Source organism: Amyelois transitella, chromosome 18 (assembly GCF_032362555.1).
Source record: "Amyelois transitella isolate CPQ chromosome 18, ilAmyTran1.1, whole genome shotgun sequence".
In the NCBI taxonomy this organism is placed as follows: domain Eukaryota; kingdom Metazoa; phylum Arthropoda; class Insecta; order Lepidoptera; family Pyralidae; genus Amyelois; species Amyelois transitella.
This window is the reverse complement of record NC_083521.1, coordinates 8,890,385-8,909,887: the sequence shown is the minus strand read 5'-3', so window position 1 is coordinate 8,909,887 and position 19,503 is coordinate 8,890,385. Positions and strand designations below refer to the sequence as shown.

Below are 19,503 nucleotides of genomic sequence, written 5' to 3'. Positions count from 1 at the left end.
CAATTATATAAAAAATACAATAACACACAAATATAAAAGATGAGCTTGTATGATAATGATGTGTGGCGTTATAATGTATTTGAACAGGGTTTTTGGGCTGATAAAGACATAAATTCAAATTAGAATTTCAGAGGACACTCGAATAATTTGCTTTTATATAATTTGCTTGCCTGGCTTTGCGTCTACACAATTGACAGGGTAGACAGAAAAAAATTCTCTAGAAATAACTCGAAGGCAACGTTTAGCTCAATGGATACCTAAATTATAAAATTAGCACAGAGTTTTGATAATGCGTACCTACTCACTTACCAATTTTTCGCACATTATCAAAAAGAATATAAATATACACGGACCAAGTGCGTTGATAGATTAGTCAGTCAAAAGTACCTCATAATACTTATTCGAGCCGATTTATATCTTTTGGTATAAATCCGTGAGTATTAAGTCGATCGATTTCTAAAATCGATCGACTTAATACTGCCGGCTACGCATCACTATCAATGATGTTGCCATAAACAAGTCATTGTGAATGAAAAAAGATTTTAAAACAGAAAATAAATAAGACGAGGTTTATATATATATTATAAATTGAGTAAAGGTTTTAAATTATTTCTTCCTTTTAGATAAATAACGATTTTATGTTTATAAAACAGTTTCAAAATTTATGACAACTATTTATTCAGTTCCTTTTAATATTTATTGCAAAATTGTATATAGCAACATTGTGGCGGTCTTTAAATTTTTTGCGAGAAGAAAATCTCGTTGTCTTGTGCGATTTTATAGCGATTTTCCTTTAAAAACCACTGATATTGTGATATTTTAGTGTTAAATCTCGTAGGTTTATGATTAACTAGCAAAACTAATAGTAAATAAGCAAATAACAATCCCATAATTCCATTCAGCGTCTATAGTTTGTGACAGATCGATTCGGCATTAGGAAGTTGCAGGTTATACGGAATTAAATATATATTTTTGGGCTATTTTTATTACCTATTGATTTGAAATGGAAAGTATGGATGTTGCACAAGAAAGTACCTCTGCTGCATCGACGCCAGCTACGGAAAATGGTGAGTATTGGTTAAAGTGTAATGTTGCCGCCGGGTGTTTGAGTCGTGAAAACGTGCTCAGTTTTATGTTGGTTTTTGCTGTAATTTTCTTTTTGAAATGGTGGTAGGGCCCGACAAAAACGTCACTGCAGAGGAGATGACGTCGCGGGACTATTACTTCGACTCTTACGCGCACTTTGGAATCCATGAGGAGATGTTGAAGGATGAAGTACGTACCCTGACGTACAGGAATGCCATGTACCATAACAAGCATTTGTTTAAGGGCAAGGTTAGTATAATTTTTAATAAGTCTATTTTCTCTAATTTTATAAAGAAGCTAAGGTTTTTAAGGGCTCCGTACATACACATGTGCATATCTACTACATGTAGAAGTATCTGTGTGAATATGTTGCTCTATAGGTTATTAAGAATATAACTACTAGCCAATATTCACTGATAAATTATAATCTAGCTATTGGCTGAAGAAGCCTTCCTGTAGTACTTTTCATAAATCCTTTGCAAGTCTTGTCAAAATTTCAACTAAATCCATTCAGTTTTGTAGACTTGATCTGCTTTATGATATTTTATAATAAGTACCTACTATCACGTCTCACAAAGGCCTTGCACAATGTACTTGTAAAAAAATACAATTTTAATTTATTCCGTTAAATATATATGTGAAAGAGTGTTAGTCTTCATGTCCTTCTTTCACATATGAACCATTGATGAAGGCGTAGGCAACAGCTAGTATGGCAATATATACCAAGAGTTTTCTACATGTGATAAAACAGACTTAAAACCAAGCCATGCAAATCAATACAACTAAAACTTGAGAAAATAAAACTTCAATAAGGAAGCTATAAAACTAATAAGGTTCATGTGATATCTTTTGTAAAAAGAGAACTGCCTCCAATCAATTTCCTCCTTTTTTGTAGTCACTTAAATTTCTAAAACCTACTAAGTATAAAGAGCACTTTCTGGAAAACCGCATCAAAATCGATTCAGCAAAACGTGAGATAATCATGGCCAAACATACATACAAATGAACATACATATGAATATTAATTTTTTGGCAGTTAAACAATTAGGTATGAAGAATAAAAACAGTTTTTACACCTGACCAAAGGGAATCATAAGTCCTTCTTTTATTTATCTACAGTGAAGAGTCCTTTCAATATTTTAACAATTCTTTACTGTGCTATGGGCATTTTTAATGGCAACTTGCATTTCAAATATTCATAACTTAAGGAATTTTTAGTCTAGCGCCAAGTAAATAAAGTTATAAAGAAAACAGTTTTAGATGTTATAATGATATCAGATGATGTGTGTAAAATCTTGACAAACAAACCTAAAATTAAGTAACAAAATTTTTTCAGACGGTACTAGACATCGGTTGCGGAACCGGCATCCTATCGATGTTCGCGGCCAAGGCTGGTGCCGCTAAGGTGATAGCCGTGGAGTGTTCCAACATCGTGGACTACGCACGCAAGATCATCGAGGCCAACCGTCTCAGTGAAGTCATAGAAATTGTCAAAGGAAAGGTATGTGACCTGTATTATCCAATTAGTGTTCATTGCACTCTGTTAGGGGTTATAGGTTTTATATTTGCATAGGGATTTTGTTTCGACATACATACATATAATCACGTCTATATCCCTTGTGGGGTAGACAGAGCCAACAGTCTTGAGTCTTGAAAAGACTGATAGGCCAGTTTCAGCTGAATTTTTGTTTGGCTGAAATTAAATAATTTAAAAGTAAGTTTGACTTGTCCAGAGCAGATAAGTTCAGAACATTCTTAAACATTTGTGTTGTCTTGTTTTATTTCTTTTTCATATAATGATAATGTCATGTCTGTACATCTAGCGTCCAATAGATTGTTGAGCAAAAGTCACGTCTATTATTCCAAAAATTCAAACAGAAGCAAATATATACAACTTTTAACAATTTACAAGGAGAGTGTGGAGGGAAAGGTCGGAGTGGGAAGACCTAGACGAACGTATCTTGATCAAATTAAGGATGTCCTGGTCAGGTCAAGAGTACCCAAAACCGCCGAGCTTGCATGAAGAGAGTTATCAATGTGGATGAAGTGAAGGAAGTATGCAGAGACCGTGGCAAGTGGAAAGAGGTAGTCTCTGCCTACCCCTCCGGGAAAGAGGCGTGATTTAATGTATGTATGTTTAACAATTTTTACAATTCTACAGGTAGAAGAAGTGGAGCTGCCGGTGGAGAAAGTGGACATCATAATATCGGAGTGGATGGGCTACTGCCTGTTCTACGAGAGCATGCTTGACACGGTGCTTTACGCTCGGGACAAGTGGCTGAAGCCCGACGGCATGCTGTTCCCAGACAGGTTGGTTTGTCTTGAAGACGGATCACGTGTGCTATGTGTAAAACTCTAATTCAGTTTGTCTCGAAGACGGATGAGTGCAATGTGTAAAACTCTAATGTTTTGCGTGGTCATGTGTAGTATGTAGTAGTGTATGCCCTGTCCAGTTTGTCAGTGAAATAAAATTGAAAATTAAAAAAAAACACGTTAATTGTGTATTAAAAAAATAAGAAATAATGTGCTATTTTTGTAAAAGTGCCGTGTGGCTCCCTCACGGCACTAATATAAAGAAAGATAGAACCAATCCATATCTTTCCCATATATGTCGTAAAAGGCGACTATGGGATAGGCTTATAAACTAGGGACCCTACTTTAAGGCGATGGGCTAGCAAGGTGTCAATATTTGAATGTCAATTCTAACATTAAGCCTAATAGCTGAATATGGCCTGTCAGTCTTTCAACACTGCTGGCTCTGTCTACCGCACGAGGGATATAGACATGATTATATGAAATTTTTTATTTTTAGTAAAGAGGCAACGAAAATTTGTGTACATTTTAGCTTTGTAGCTATCACGGTTTATGAGATACAGCCCGGTAAAAATCCGACGGAACGGCAGACAGGCAGACGAGGCTTACAAACACGGTCCCGTTTTTACCATAACATATATGTACGGGAATGTAAATAAAAAGAAACAGCCTAAAAAACACTAAGCCAAACAGCTGAGCGTAGCCTATCAGTCTTTTCAAGACTGGTTGCTCTGTCTACACTGCTAGGGATATAGACATGATACATACATACATATGGTCACGTCTATATCCCTTGTGGGCTAGACAGAGCCAACAAGTCTTGAATAGACATGATCATATGTATGTACATATACATATGGTCACGGCTATATCCCTTGCGGGGTAGACAAAGCCAACAGTCTTAAAAAGACTGAATGGCTACATTCAGCTATTTGGCTTAATGATAGAATTGAGATTCAAATAGTGACAGGTTGCTAGCCCATCGCCTAAAGAACAATCTCAAGTTTGTAAGCCTATCCCTTAGTTTTACGACATCCATGGGAAAGAGATGAAGTGGTCCTACTCTTTTTTGTATTGGTGCCGGGAATCACACGGCATCATCATATGTATGTATGATAATAAAAACCAATATACATACTTATCGTTTCCCCAGATGCACACTCTTCATCTGCGGCATCGAGGACAGGCAGTACAAGGACGAGAAGATCAATTGGTGGGACGATGTGTACGGTTTCGACATGTCCTCCATCAGAAAGGTGGCCATCTCCGAGCCGCTCGTGGACGTTGTTGATGCCAAACAGGTATTGTACACGAGTCATGATACATACGTACATACATATATTTACGTCTACGTATATATATACGTATAGATACGTCTGTATCCTTTGCGGGGTAGACAGTGCCAACTGTCTTGAAAAGACTGAATTTCAGCTATTTGGCTTGATGATAGAATTGAGATTTGAACAGTGACAGGTTGCTAGCCCATCGCCTAAAAAAGAATGCCAAGTTTGTAAGCCTATCCCATAGTCGCCTTTTACGATAATAGAGTATAAATAAAGAGATGGAGTGCTCCTATTCTTTTTTGTATTGGTGCCGGGAACCACACGGCTGTCATAATAATGAACTCCTCAGTTTCCATGTCCTTCTTGTAGTGTAGAAACTATGAGCTGGGAAAAATCGCGAATTGGACATTTTGTTTTGTATATTAGACCAATCGCGCCATATTTGTAAGCGGTCTTGCGTTTGACCATGGATCCTGGATTGGGTGTATCAGGTTTTTGGCAAGGGCAAGAGATCACAGTGGAAGATATTCTCTTGCACTGGTAGAGAATTGGCAACTCTTTTCTGAATTGCTAGTATTATAAAGCTGAAGAGTTTGTTTGTTTGTTTGAACGCGCTAATCTCAGGAACTACTGGTTCGAATTGAAAAATTTGTTTTTGCGTTGAATAGACCATTTATCAAGGAAGGCTTTTAGGCTATATAACATCACGCTGCAACTTTTAGGAGCGAAGCTTAAATAGAAAATGTGAAAAAAAACGGGTAAAATTATTCATTCTTGAGGGCTTCAATGAGCCCAAAATAACTATTCCACGCGGATGAAGTTGCGGGCACAGCTAGTATATATAGATAAATAATAATCATAATTAATATTTGTTTCAGGTGGTGACCAACTCATGTTTATTGAAGGAAATAGACTTGTACACCGTTAAGAAAGAAGATCTGAACTTTGAATCAAAGTTCCATCTCCAGGTAATTAATAAACTTTTATTTTGTTTGTGTGACAGAATTACTTTTATTTTGTTTGTGTGACAGCTGTTTTGTATTTCTTTTTTAATATCCTTTATTATTATACTATGTAATCCCAAAAGATCCTTCTTTATTTTGTATCGAGGGCGAAGCGAGGTATTGAACTTGCCTGTGACATAAGGTTCAAATTTAAGTTAGTAAAAAATTAATTTTATAAATCCTCATTTTCGGTTCCTTCAATAAGTTTTAAAATCTTAGGTATTAAATATGAATTTATTTCAGGTCCGCCGCAACGATTTCATCCAAGCGCTGGTGACGTTCTTCAACGTTGAATTCACGAAGTCACACAAGCGTCTCGGCTTCAGCACAGCGCCTGAGGCTCCATACACTCATTGGAAGCAGACGGTCTTCTATTTTGATGAGTACATGACTGTGAGTATTTTAAATTATAACCATAATACTTGAATAATTTTTTGAGTAACACATTTGCCCAATGTTCAAATGGGTAATAGTAATTTTTTTATATAAAAAGTTGAGGGATGAAGGATGGAATTAAGGGGTTGGGGTTAAATAATGGCGAGGATTAAAGTCAATTAGATAAGTTAATTTGATTAAAATAAGTTTAATCCTCATTTTGAACAGATTGTTTCCCTGGTATATATTTTTCTTTAACCAGCACTGCATTCATAAGTAATTTAGTTCTCCTATCTCATAGCGGGCTGCTCCCCTGACTGGGCCAATTAAATTAAATAAGCCTATTTTCTTTCCCACTCGTAACTTTCAAAAGGTATTCACATTATATTCGTATATATATTGTTCTGCGACATGTAGATTCAACTTATCTTAACAGAATTTCCCTTGCGTAGTCTGCTTAAAAAAAAAACAATATTTGTCAACAGGTGAAGAAGGGTGAAGAGATTACCGGCATATTCTCAATGCGCCAGAACGCTCGCAACAATCGCGACCTCGACTTCGAAATCGAGTTGGACTTCAAAGGGGAACTTTGCCAGGTGCAAGAGAAAAACCACTACAGGATGCGCTGAAGAAGACCGCCACCGCACAACCACCGCGTTCTGCATCTACAGGGTGTTCTAAACCTGCAGGACGATCTACAAGATGTAAGTTTACAGGATGAGTTTCGTTACGCCGTTGCCGAGTATTGCCTTCTAACGTCTATTTATGGGGAATGCTTCCTGGTGGGAGATCAGTCTATATATGAAATGCTCTGCTATGATTGTCGTTGATTTTCGTTGTTCAGATATATGCCAAAAGCCCTAACTTATATAAAGCTAACTAAAAGCAAACAGCATTGTAGTGAGGGTAGTTTGAAAATGTTTTGCATTATTATCGTTTCTGATGTCTAATAATGGTAAGGGTTTTTGGTAGTTGATAATAAAAAAAATTAATAATATCAATCTGTGGAACAGTGCATTTCAAAGGCCATCTTTTTGAAGCATTTTTTATAATAAACGTTACATTTCAATGTATCAAACACCATATGTTTTCAACGTGAACTGCCAGTTTAAAATAGAAATAAACAAATAGGGAGTAAATCTGTGATAAAATATACATTAAATTTGTTTCCCTTATGTTAAACTCTAATCGTAAATGACTTCAAAAATTCAGTCTTGATCGTTTTTGTCACAATATAAAATGGCGGATGGAAATTGAAGTAACAAAATGGCGTATGCTCACCCATATATATATATATTTGTACTTACATTAAAGCTCCCACTTATGTTTACTAAACGTCTTATAGTTTTCATTTTGGTGGCAGCAGTGGGATAACTCATAATTTTAACAGATAGAATGTGCCCAGTTAAGTTACAAACGAAATAAAAACCTTTTCTCTTTATAATGTTATTGTGTCATTGATGAAATGTGTGCGGGCTATGAATGTAAATAGTATTAGCTTAGGTATGGTTGTAAAAAGGGATTCCTATTATGGGTGACAATAATAACATCATGCTTCAACACGTCATTTTACACTTTCAAGACCTAATTCGCTCTGACTCAAACCGAGAAGAACGCCAGATTTATTTTTTGTTTTGGCTTCTGAAATAAATTAAAATTAAAGATCATCTAAAAGGTAGCTAATTTTCGCATAACTTAATATGGCAACATCGAACTTATCCTGTACTCGAGAGAAACTATAACATAAGGCTGGTTTCCTAGAAACGAATTTGTTAACGATGTATGAACGTGGTCGTTGTGTTATTTTTTTAAAATTAGGTATTAAGCTTATTTTGTACGAGAATTGGTATTGAAATAGTGATTTTCTAATTAAAAAGTTACATTACTATGATGTAATACAGTTTTAGTATATTATTAGAAGCACAAATGTGCTAAGAATAATATCCAATAAATATAGGTAGGTAGGAAACTCTGTCCGGTCCGCGCATTTCATGCTAATGGTACCTCGCCAGAGGACATTGTTACTTTTAGAAATAAGTTGAGAATCGAACCCAGAACGCCAATGAGTTAATAGATAATAAATGATAGGATTAAATAAAAATTTTTTCTGCTTGCTCGGCGGCACGTTGTGACGCAGAGACTTTACTTGAATTCGCTAAATGTTTTATTATTATAAATATTTTGGTGATTTTTTTTTAACTATGGTACATATACGCAATTCTTAGGATTGGACAGGGATATCTTTACTTATTGAATTTATTGGTTGTGTGTCCGATAGTGCATTCAAAGCGGGGAGCTTCAAATCAGCATGTTAACGTTCCTTGTTCCTTTATTTGCCTAAAAAAGGGACAAAAAAGAAAACGAATAGCCAATAGATTTGTATAATAGTTTTAATCTGTATTAATTTAAAATGGCTAGGGTTGGACTTGATTATTAACTTTTAATAACCAGGGGTTTACTCAATACTTGTACAAAATAAGCAAAAATTGTATGACAATTTGTATACTTTAAGATTCTCATGTTTGTATTAAACCGCCTAAGGATCTTATTATGAGGCGGCGCCAGTTTAGAACTAGTTCATACTGTATTCAAATGTGATTTTTGTGCTATTGTAATTAGGTTTAAGTTGCCGATACATTACGGGATTTTGTTAAGCATTGATTATTTCAGGGTACATACATACATTAAATTACGTGTGTATCCATAGCGGGGTAGACAGAGCCAACAGTCTTGAAAAGACTGAATGGCCACGTTCAGCTATTTGGCTTAATGATAGAATTGAGATTCAAATAGTGACAGGTTGCTAACCCATCGCCTAAAAAAGAATCCCAAGTTTGTAAGCCTATCCCTTAGTCGCCTTTTACGACATCCATGGGAAAGAGATGGAGTGGTCCTATTCTTTTTTTTTATTGGCGTCGGGAACCACACTGCACCAATACAAAAATTATAATTTCATTATTATACATTTTATGTCATGTTACTAAAATGCACACAGCTGGACATGGCAAATCTGTAAGGGAACCTTGTTGTATTTGGAATACTTAATAAAATTTATACGTCTTTCGTAACACCGTAATGTTATTGGCTGCTTAAACAATTTTGATACAATGTTCAAATGCTGTTATTATTAGATTAGTTCCCGTTGACACTGTATCTTTTCTTATTACATTATTATTATATAGCTTAATTATAAACTATTTTTCTGGAACTGATTCGAGGCGGGCGTGAGAACTGTGTTTTTAGATTTGAAGTCGCGACTACTGATTGCCAAAGATACCTGCACTAATAATACATGGTAAATTGACCAGTTTTTCAACATTTTTAGGCTCGCGTCTTTCTTTAGAAAACGAATTGAACTTTGAAGTATAATTTTTAATGGTCCTTAATCAGTATTGTGTAGGTATGAATATATTTATTTATTTTGACCCCACATTAAGTTCTCTGTCAGACCCAATGGTTGACTGGTAGATAATGCTACTAGCCGCCAATTGTGCTATACATTTGTATTTTGTGCAATAAAGTTTAAATAAATAAATAAATTCCAATTTTCGTAATTAAATCTGCTAAAAAGCGATATCATCGCTGTCTTTTGTTAATCGTATAAGAGAGACAAGAACGGAGTTGATAAAATGGCCGTCTTACAAAATTTCCCGGAAATGTTGGTAATTTGTGTAAAATAATAATGTAATAGCGAGATGATAACAATCCCGAAGGTGTCAAAATGTAGGATATTTTCAAGCGTATACGTCGATTTAAACTCAATTTGGAAGATATTAAAAAGCAATGATATTAAAATGTCACGTTTCGGGAAATGATTGGTTGGAGTAGATTGAAATAGATGCATTCTAATTCAAACTGGCGAGACATTTGAATTATTCAGTTAAAATAGAGTTATTTAATTATATGTACAAAGCTTATTAAGTGTGTTACATAGTCCATTTTTATGTATTTCCAATTCAAAAATATCTTTCGAATTGAGTTTTTGGACAACTTTCTCCAATTTGAATTTGCAAGAAATTAATTCTTATGACTTAAGTAATAGAAGTGATTGTGCATCCAAAGCCGGGAGTGGTGACTCCGCCGTATTTTCTACTGAGCGAGAAGCGTGTATGTTGTGTAAATCCGAGCAACTCGTGGTGCATAAACGAGTAAAGCTATTTTTTTGTTTTATTTTTTTTTCCTGTAAGTTCTATTCATGTGAGATTACTTTTATGGGGTATTTTAGAAACAAAACATTCAAATGGTCTTTTATTATCACAATTTATTTTAGTGATCATTTTACATAAAGTATCAACACGTTTACTACGATTACTTTCCTTCTACCAGAAGATACATACATACATAGTGATGTCTATATCCCTTGCGGGATAGACAGAGCCAGCAGTCTTGTAAGGACTGAGGCTACGTTCAGCTGTACGGATGGAATTGAGATTCAAATAGTGACAGGTTGCTAGCCCATCGCCTACAAGAGGAATCTCAAATTTATTAACCCTTTTCGTTTCCAACTCTGACAATGAAAAAATATTTAGCACCGTGTCATTTGACATTAATAAATACAAAAAGAACTATAAATATATTATCATAACAGTGTGTTTATTATGCTACGCGCGTTTTCAGAAGTAAACGTGTTAATTTACATTGTGACATAATATTTTAAAATTTAACATACAAAGGAACTATAAAGGTGTAATCTAAGCTATCACGGGCTGAGGGCCGGCCTCTCCCCCCTTGTAGAGGTCGACGCAGCAACAGTTGGTGATGAGCTGGTGCTCCTGACAGGAGTTCGCGTATAGGAAGTTACAGTTCACTTTTTGGCAGCCGTAGCCGAACACTGGAAAACAATGCTTAGTTTTATCTTTGGTTATTTTTAAAAAGTCAATGTTATTTCTGAAAGTCTGTGGTAAATTTCGGCAAAATCACTGAGAATGTTTGATTAGATCATTTTGTTTGATCTAAGTGTGTCCCAAACATAAATTGCTTACTTTGAAAAAACCTCTACACAGCCACGAATATATTAAATATATTTAAAACATTAGCAAAAATATTTAGGTAACAAAAAAAAATAGTAATTAATCTAATTAGAGTCATTAAATATCCCTTGACAAAACAACAGGAAAGTAAAAATATGTTTTGAGAGAGGGTGTCTACAGATTGAGTCCTGATTATTTACCATAAGAATATATAACGTTTCGTGTACAAAACTTAGTCCTCGACAATTAACGCTACTTATTCGCGTGGAACGCCGAAAATGATAAACTTACATCCTGAATTACAGCAGCATGCATCATGGGCCTGCTTCTTCGAACAGTAGCTGTACACCGATGAGTCGCATAACGGACACCCAGGGTGAGCTCCCGGCGGCCCCACGGCTCCTGGGTGCTGAGGGTATCCCCCAGGGAAGCCCGGGTTCCCGCCGTACCCCGGCCCAATGGGGTACTGCCCCGGGTAGTAATTCCCGTAGCCTCCTAACAAATAGTACAGTAGATCTCTTAGTCCGAAACCTGTTAAATGATATGTTAGATTGAATGATGGTGGTGAAGTTGAAATGTTTCGTGAGCGTGGATTCCCGTTTGATGTGGAAAATTTGTTAAGTGAATGAATGTGATATGGAATTGCTTGATAATGGTAACGATTGCAAGTATTAGGTATGGTATTTACATCCGTTGCTCATTGCAGCGGTTAGGTTTTTAGACTCGTATGGATTTTGGACAATACGAGTATTATAATAAATGGGAACTTTATTTTTAAAAAAGTTTTACACAAAGTTTCTAGGTACCTACATCTATCTGATAAATTTTCTAAATGGAGTTATTTTTTTAGAAATGATTGTGTCCAAGAACCTATATATATAAGCAATATACGGTATAACTAGCAATATGATTTAACTAACGCCAGTTTTAACATATTATATTTAATCATTCTTCCAAAAAGTTTCTCATTAACAACATATTCTCATTTTAAGGAATCGAAACTTATATCTTCTACATGTAAATCACAATTAATTACACATATTAATATTTAACTAATGTTTATTCATACAATGACCCATTGTTAAAGCAGATTACGATCATAGCGCATTCCGGGTTAAAAAAACCTTTTTTGTGTCACTATTAGTCAAGATGGCGCCGTAATATTCGGTAATTAATGAGAATTTTAGTACCTTTATGTGTTTTAGAGATACGTATTGACCTCGTCAGTTCCTCGTTACTAGACAATTAGTTAAAATGTGACACATGTTAATTGTTTAAAAACAGAGGTTCGAGGACACGAAAATATAATTTGCTATAGATGTTGTATATAATGATGAATGCCTCAAATACTTTTGTGAGAAGTTTATTACAAAAGTATTGAAAATAATGCAAATCAAGTTAACCACGTAGGTAGGTACTATCAAGAGGTAGGCATATCTAGGTATATTTGTTTTAATTGTGTTTGGGTTGTTATTTAGCACGTCTCTTGCCTAGCATAGTAATATGTAGATACCTACTTTTTCATAAATGTAAAAGAGGCGTGCTGGTAAATCTAATTTTAGATTTTTTATTTTGTTTAAATAAAACTTTTTGGCTCATGTGCGCGACACCTATTCTGTTCTTATTTTTGTTGTTATTTATTATTTCTCTCTACACGATTACTTGAGCAATTATTTTTTTGTAAGGCATAATTTCTTATCTTTTAAACCATCGTTTTATACACAGATGAATATAAGGATGGGAAACCCTTAGTATATTTATTATATATTAGATAAGTACATAAAACTAGAAGAATCTTGTAATGTGAAAGAAGATGTAGTAACAGAAATACAAAAGGGTATGTTAAGATGGTTTCGTCATGTAGAGAGGATGAATGAAAGCAGGTTGACTAAGCAAAGATACAAGGAGTGTGTGGAGGGAAAGGACAGAGTGGGAAGGCCTAGCCTAGTATATTGATCAAATTAAGGACGTCCTGGCAAAACGTCAGGTCAAGAGTACCCGAAACCGCCGAACTTGAATGAAGAGAGTTATGAATGTGGATGAAGCGAAGAAAGTATATGCAGAGATCGTGGCAAGTGAAAAGATGAAGTCTCTGCCTACCCCTCCAGTTGGCATGTATAGGCAGTTTCCTTATGTGATCTAGATGTGCACTGCGAGAGGGTTTTCCGAAATTCCCGCGTGAACAGAAATGAAAGAATTTTTCGGTATTAGGCGGAACAGTGGGCGTAGGCTAGTAGGTATAAATTAATAATAATATATACCTATACGGGACAGATTAAACATTTTGAGTTAGCCTCGAACTAAGTTCGAAACTTGTGTTACGAGATACTAACTCAACGATACTATATTTTCTAATATTAATATAGATAAACACCCGAGACCCAGGTCAACAAAAATTCTATTCTCATCATGATCTGGCCGGGATTTGAACCCGAGACCTCTTGAGTCACAGACAAGCGCACTACTGCTGCGCCACAGAGGCTGTATATCTATGTACAACTTTAATGTAGATGAGCTGAATGAAAGCGGTTGATTGATGAGAGCTATAAATTTTGGTCAAATACCGGTGCCGGGCCCGCCTGCGATCTGGTTTCTGCTTATTTGATAGTTCGAGAGGTCTTCACCTATTTGCAAAATCAACATGTCAATAAACTGTCAGTAACAAGGTATTACTTTGATTTCTGTGAAACTTTTATGTTAGGTACATACATTAGTTTTTATACATCCGGCGTACAGGTATTGGAATTTTTCGTTGCATCATTTCTTTTTCAAAATCCAAAGATTAAAAAAAGGAATTATTTTTAGTGTGAATAAATACATAATGTATTTATCTACTTAGATATTATATTTTTCAGTTTAATGAAGGTCTTACAAGTAAAGGTCTTTGTTTTTTTTATTACTTAAATTAAGTAATTTTACTAACTTAGGAAATTAATATAATTAAATGTATCAACATAATTCATGGAATTATTACTTATTTAATAATATAAATATTAGAAAAAAAACATTTTTAATTAATCAAAACTCACCGTAAGCGCCCGCCAAACTCGCTACGAAAAATACCAACAATATTTTGACCGCCATTTTTCCACAGATAACAATTTTTTTATTTCTTTTTTCTAATTTATGTACAATGCGTGTTATGGTCGTAACTCCTTAGCTGACCCTTGCGAACTGTCGCGAGCTGAGTATTGATACTGGGTTATTCAAGGCTTAGCATCTGGATTTACCAGTGATGACGCGCGCTAAAGTGCTAAGTAAAAAATGGTTCCCAGAGCAAGGAAATAAATTTATTAAAAAAATATAATTTAATGAATTGATTTTGTTTGAAGGACGCCGTGAAGGTTGGTCGCTCTGTGAGTTAAGGTTTATGAGAGAAACTAGGTAATTGACCGTCTTCTCATAGATTTCCTCGGGAATTTTGTAGAATACTTTCCAAATTCTAGTTTCCTACGTTTAGTTTAGTTTATTAGCGGAACAGTTTGATAATATTGATGCATTATCTTAGCGTCAGATGCTTCTATGCCGCCTGATAGCGAAGGAAAAATATACCTAGGATTTTTAAACCAGCTGCTTCATTATAAAAGACATCCAATGGATTTTTTTTTGACTTTCGACCTAAAAGTAATGTGAGTCAATTCTATCATTACTACATACCCAACCAGCTGGACGGAATATACATAACCTATCAGACTTTCGGGATTGTTGGCTCTGTCTTTTCCGTATGGGATAAAGCTGTGATATAACATTTCCCTCTTTGGAAAGAGGAATATTGGCAGACAATTAACCCGCTGGTCTGACAACATAAAATACTATACCGGGATAACATGGGTCAGAAAAACATTTGATAGAGCTAGGTGGAAAGATGTTGGAGAGACCATATGCCCAGCTGTGGGCTGTGGGCTGGAGGAATATCTGCTGGAGAAGAAAAAGAAGAAGATTATATTTTAACCGTGCCGTGTGGTTTCCGGCACCATTCGAAAAACAAAGAATAGGACCGCTCCATCTCTATCCCTTGGATGTCGTAAAAGGCGACTAAGGGATAGGCGTACAAACTTGGGATTCTTTTTTAGGCGATGGATTAGCAATCTGTCACTATTTGAATCTCAATTCTATCATAAAGCCAAATAGCTGAACGTGGCCATTCAGTATTTGCAAGACTGTTGGGTTTGTCTACCCCGCAAGGGATATAGACGTGACCATATGTGTATATGTATATTTTAACAGTTTTTCTAATACCTGTACTTCAAGTGCATATTATCGCGGCCGCAAAGGTTTGTCGTCCTTAAACTGCGTCATTAAAGGTACATGCCACTCTCCGCAGATCTAAATAACTTAGATTATGTAACTTATGACTTAACTGAAGTAAGTACTTTGATTTTATGGATTGTAGGACTAGCTAATTATAGCCGTTCACTAGTTTGATCAAAGTTAATACAATAATTACTGATATTATGAAGAGACTATTTTGTATTTAAAGAATAAACTCAAAAATGAATTGGACAAATTTTGATGATGTTTGTCACAAAACGAATATTCTTTTCTTTATTCTGGAAATTACCACGGTAGCGAAGTCTAGCAAAAACAAGTTATTATAGAGCCAACGGGTACCTACACAGAATAATTGATAAGTAACGTTCAGACAGATAAAATTGATATTCACATAGTGACAGGATATTAAAAGTGATACAATTAACGCTATATTATTCTTACATGCCTGCAGCGCTGGCTGGCTTTTAAACAAGTTTTTAATTCATTTGTTCTTTTAAATATTAATTTATTTTCATATTGATAAAAAAAGAGATACCTTTTGCCTCATTTCTTTTGTTTTATAGGTACCTGTATCGGAATAATATATTTTATTTTACGGAGCTGTCTTTGTCTGAAAGGCACCCCGCTAAGGCTTTGATATGTATTTTTTTATTTACATATGTACATCAAGGAAAATAAGAAAAAAACTTAAAATAAAGAGAAATTCAGTAGGTACAAGGGCACTACTTACTTTTAGTGAAATTTCTTCCAGCAGGAACAAATTACACTGCAGCATTTTCACCGGACGACCGACGTCAATTTACAAATATAGAGTTCTTAACCGATTCGTTGCGGATGACACGGCAGTCGTGTCATATATTTTTTTAACGTGTGGCGTATGACTCGGTAGACGTGCCATTTTAAAATTGATTGTATCTCTCTCAACTTTCGTTTTAGAAGATTCTACCCTGAACAAATAATCCTAGTTTTTTACGTAAATCAAGCCTGTAGGGTTCGTTTCTGAATATTCTATGAAATAGAATAAATCAGGGATTTTCAACCTTTTTTATATTGTATTAATATTAATAACCAAAACAAAGCGGCACTTATTATTATTTTACTAATTTATTATTACGGCAATAACGGCCTAGTGCATTCGTGAGTAGTCTCTTCTTTACTGTAGGTCAAATAATCATCATAAGGCTGAGAGTCGGGGAGTTCTTCTTGCTTTAGTATAGTTTAGGTTTCATAATTTAGTTTTCTTTGGCAAAAGTTCTTTCGTGAACAAAGTCTGAGATTCGAAACTAAAATTTTCAGTTTCGCAGATGAAGGCATTAAGTACCACGTTTTGTAACTTTGTTTTGATCTGAAAAATGAATGAAAAAAAAATGAAACTACAACGAGTGTAAAACATTACTAATATTATGTATTACCTAAAAACATTATTTTGATCTAAAAATTAATGAAAAAAAAAACTGAAACTACAACGAGTGTTTAACATTACTAATATTATGTATTACCTAAAAACATTATTTGAATTTAACATCGAATGTAGTTTACATCGGACACACACATCTATTTAATTAACCTCACTCACTCATTTTTTAACTTCGAAACCTACAAAATGTTTGCTACCTCTGAACAGAAAAGTAACTTGCCAGCCATTTTCAGGAAAACACTTAATAAACTCACTCAAAAAATACTTAAAACGACGTTACCTTCCGCTTACATGCGTGGTTTGCTTTCAATTAAGTGAATCAAGTCATTACACGTGTAAAAACCAAGAAAAAGAATATAAATTTTCAGACATGGCGGGTGACACGGCTACCGTGTCACCAAACGCTATGGCGTTTGACACGGCGGACGTGTCACAAAATATTTGTATGCCGCAACTGCTAAGTGTTTAAAAATGTGCGCCGCAACGAATCGGTTAAATCTAAATCGTAGACGAATGCACATTGTCAGATTGGTGTGGTGAGGCGTTCAAGATTAACGCTATAAATAAAAGAACATACATAAGTAAATACTAAATCGTTATTTAGGTGTAAATCCATGTTATTTCAGTTAAGTTGAACAGTATTTTGAATAAAACTATGAACCTTACCTACCTAATTATACATACAAACATTAATCACGCCTCTTTCCACTTGTCACGATTCTTGCATACATTATTCGATTCATCTACATTCATAACTGTCTTCATTCAAGCTCCTAATTATACTTACTTTTTTCTTATATTTTTTTTACAAAGATTTCAATAGTTTTTTTGTCTTTTCCCAATTTGGTAACTAAATTTACCAAATCAGTTACAAAAGACAATTTTTCTTTCGCCGTTTGGTATTGCCAGTCGGGGCGGTTTTAAAACTACCAGTTTTTCATCGCCAATATTTTTCACGGGTAAAATTTCTACCACTAACACGGGAACCCTAAAAAGGACCAACTTTTTCATTGCATCGTCGTAAATGGCGACAGATTAATTGAAATCTATTTGTGTGAATAAGACGACGACCCCGGGTACAGTTAGCAAAACCTGTCGGATGACTCTTCGTAAGCGAGTTATAATAACGATTATTCGCTTGTTGACTAGTAGTTCTACCTTTATTTGCTTTTCAATTTATATCCCAAGTTAATTATACTATTTACATACTTACATACATATAATGACGTCTATCTCCCTTGCGGGGTAGATAGAGCCAACAGTCTTAAAAAAGCGTTCGGCTGTTTGGCATAATATAAAATTGAGATTCAAATAGTGACAGGTGGCTAACCCACCGCCTAAAAGAAGAAACCTAAGTTTATCCATAGCCGCATCCCTTCCCTTAGTCGCCTTTTAGGACATCCGTGGGAAAGGGATGGAGTGTGGTTCTATTCATTTTTCTTTTGACGCCGGGAATAGTTTTCCTTATCATAATATTGATAATAACAGTTCGTTGATACGGAATGGTGATCGAATTTGCGATTATACATACGTGCGTTGGCTCGGTGGTCGAAATGGCTAAGTTAACATTGTTCTAAACATGATAAAAGATTCAAAAGAAAATAAAATGGGTAACCTTTTCTATAATATATCCTTTTTTAATGCAATCTTCGTTTATTTCTGGAAAATATGTATACAGTTTTTTTTTCAGAAAAAAAGAACAAACGTATCATATTAGTCTCTCTTTTTAGTCGTGTACCCCATGTGAATAAGCACTATTCTCAATTCTCATTACTCTTTCTAACTCAACTCTTCCTCAAGTCAGTCTGATATGTATTATTTTTTGGACCATACCTATTTTAGGGTCCCGTAATCTTTATTTAAGATGGTTGAATTACAACATAAGAATGTAATAAAATAACAATGCACAAATTTTTGCTTAATCATATATTTTATTATAACATAATAGTTAACTAATGTTTAAATACCTATCTTCTACCTACACACATAATTAACAAGAGGAAGCAAAGCGGAATAATTAGATAAAAAAAGAAAGAAACTCTTTTCAAACTTAACTGACAAACTAACCTACTTTATAACATGATCGCATCATTAATAATTTACTAAACATTAGTCAATATTTGTCAAGCCCATTTTGTAAATAGTAATTTATTCAGAGAATTGTGGATTAAATAAAGATCCAGAATAAATCAGATCATATATGTTCAAATGATGTTTACAATAAGTATGATATAACTTCTTGAGCCTTGCCTCTGCACTCTGAACGTGAAACGGGTTCGATACCCGGTCAGGTAAAACTGGAAAGTAAAAATAACCTAGGCCAATTGGAAATAGTTCTTATTTATAATATTTGATCTAGGTTTTTTTTTGTTATATTTTAACTTATTTTTAGTAATCTAAAAATATAATGCCGTTGGTCGACAATATCAATCTAGTGAAACTATTTGTAATACTTTTACATGTCACCTTGTATCAGATATGTCAGTTATATAACCGTACTGTAGGCCCATAATTATTTTTAGATGCACGAGTTAATTTTAGTTGTCTTCTAGCAACGTTCGTAATATTGTTTAATTTATTTTAAAACAATATAAATTATTTTTTTAACAAACAAACTTTTACATGAGCACGGCTAAAATAAGCCGTGCTCATAAATCAGTTTTAATTATCGAGAAAGACTGCCTTTAATGATTTCTAATTGTAAAAAAGTATGCATATTTTAAAAAAATCACTGAAATAAAATGTATATTAGCCAGTATTTCGGAAATATTTTAATGGCGCCG

At 34.6% G+C, this 19,503-nt stretch overlaps 2 protein-coding genes across 3 annotated transcripts; one reads left to right on the top strand and one right to left on the bottom strand.

Annotated features, from left to right (window-relative positions):
• The first annotated feature begins 715 nt into the window (after positions 1-715).
• LOC106137439 (protein arginine N-methyltransferase 1) lies at positions 716-10,218 on the top strand. The gene is made up of 8 exons (XM_013338269.2): positions 716-1,067; positions 1,175-1,335; positions 2,423-2,587; positions 3,248-3,396; positions 4,553-4,700; positions 5,561-5,650; positions 5,930-6,079; positions 6,547-10,218. The coding sequence occupies exons 1-8, from the start codon at positions 1,004-1,006 to the stop codon at positions 6,688-6,690; spliced, it is 1,071 nt and encodes a 356-aa protein (XP_013193723.1). The 5' UTR covers positions 716-1,003; the 3' UTR covers positions 6,691-10,218.
• Positions 10,219-10,342: 124 nt separating this feature from the next.
• LOC106137416 (uncharacterized) lies at positions 10,343-14,195 on the bottom strand. 2 transcript variants are annotated; one of them, XM_013338235.2, is made up of 4 exons: positions 14,061-14,195; positions 13,596-13,655; positions 11,323-11,526; positions 10,343-10,892 (listed from the first exon to the last, which is right to left on the bottom strand). In XM_013338235.2, exons 1-4 carry the CDS (start codon positions 14,113-14,115, stop codon positions 10,753-10,755), a joined length of 459 nt encoding a protein of 152 aa, XP_013193689.1. In that variant the 5' UTR covers positions 14,116-14,195; the 3' UTR covers positions 10,343-10,752. The 2 variants fall into 2 exon arrangements, with proteins under 2 accessions (XP_013193689.1, XP_060805156.1); XM_060949173.1 differs by lacking the exon at positions 13,596-13,655.
• Positions 14,196-19,503: the final 5,308 nt, after the last annotated feature.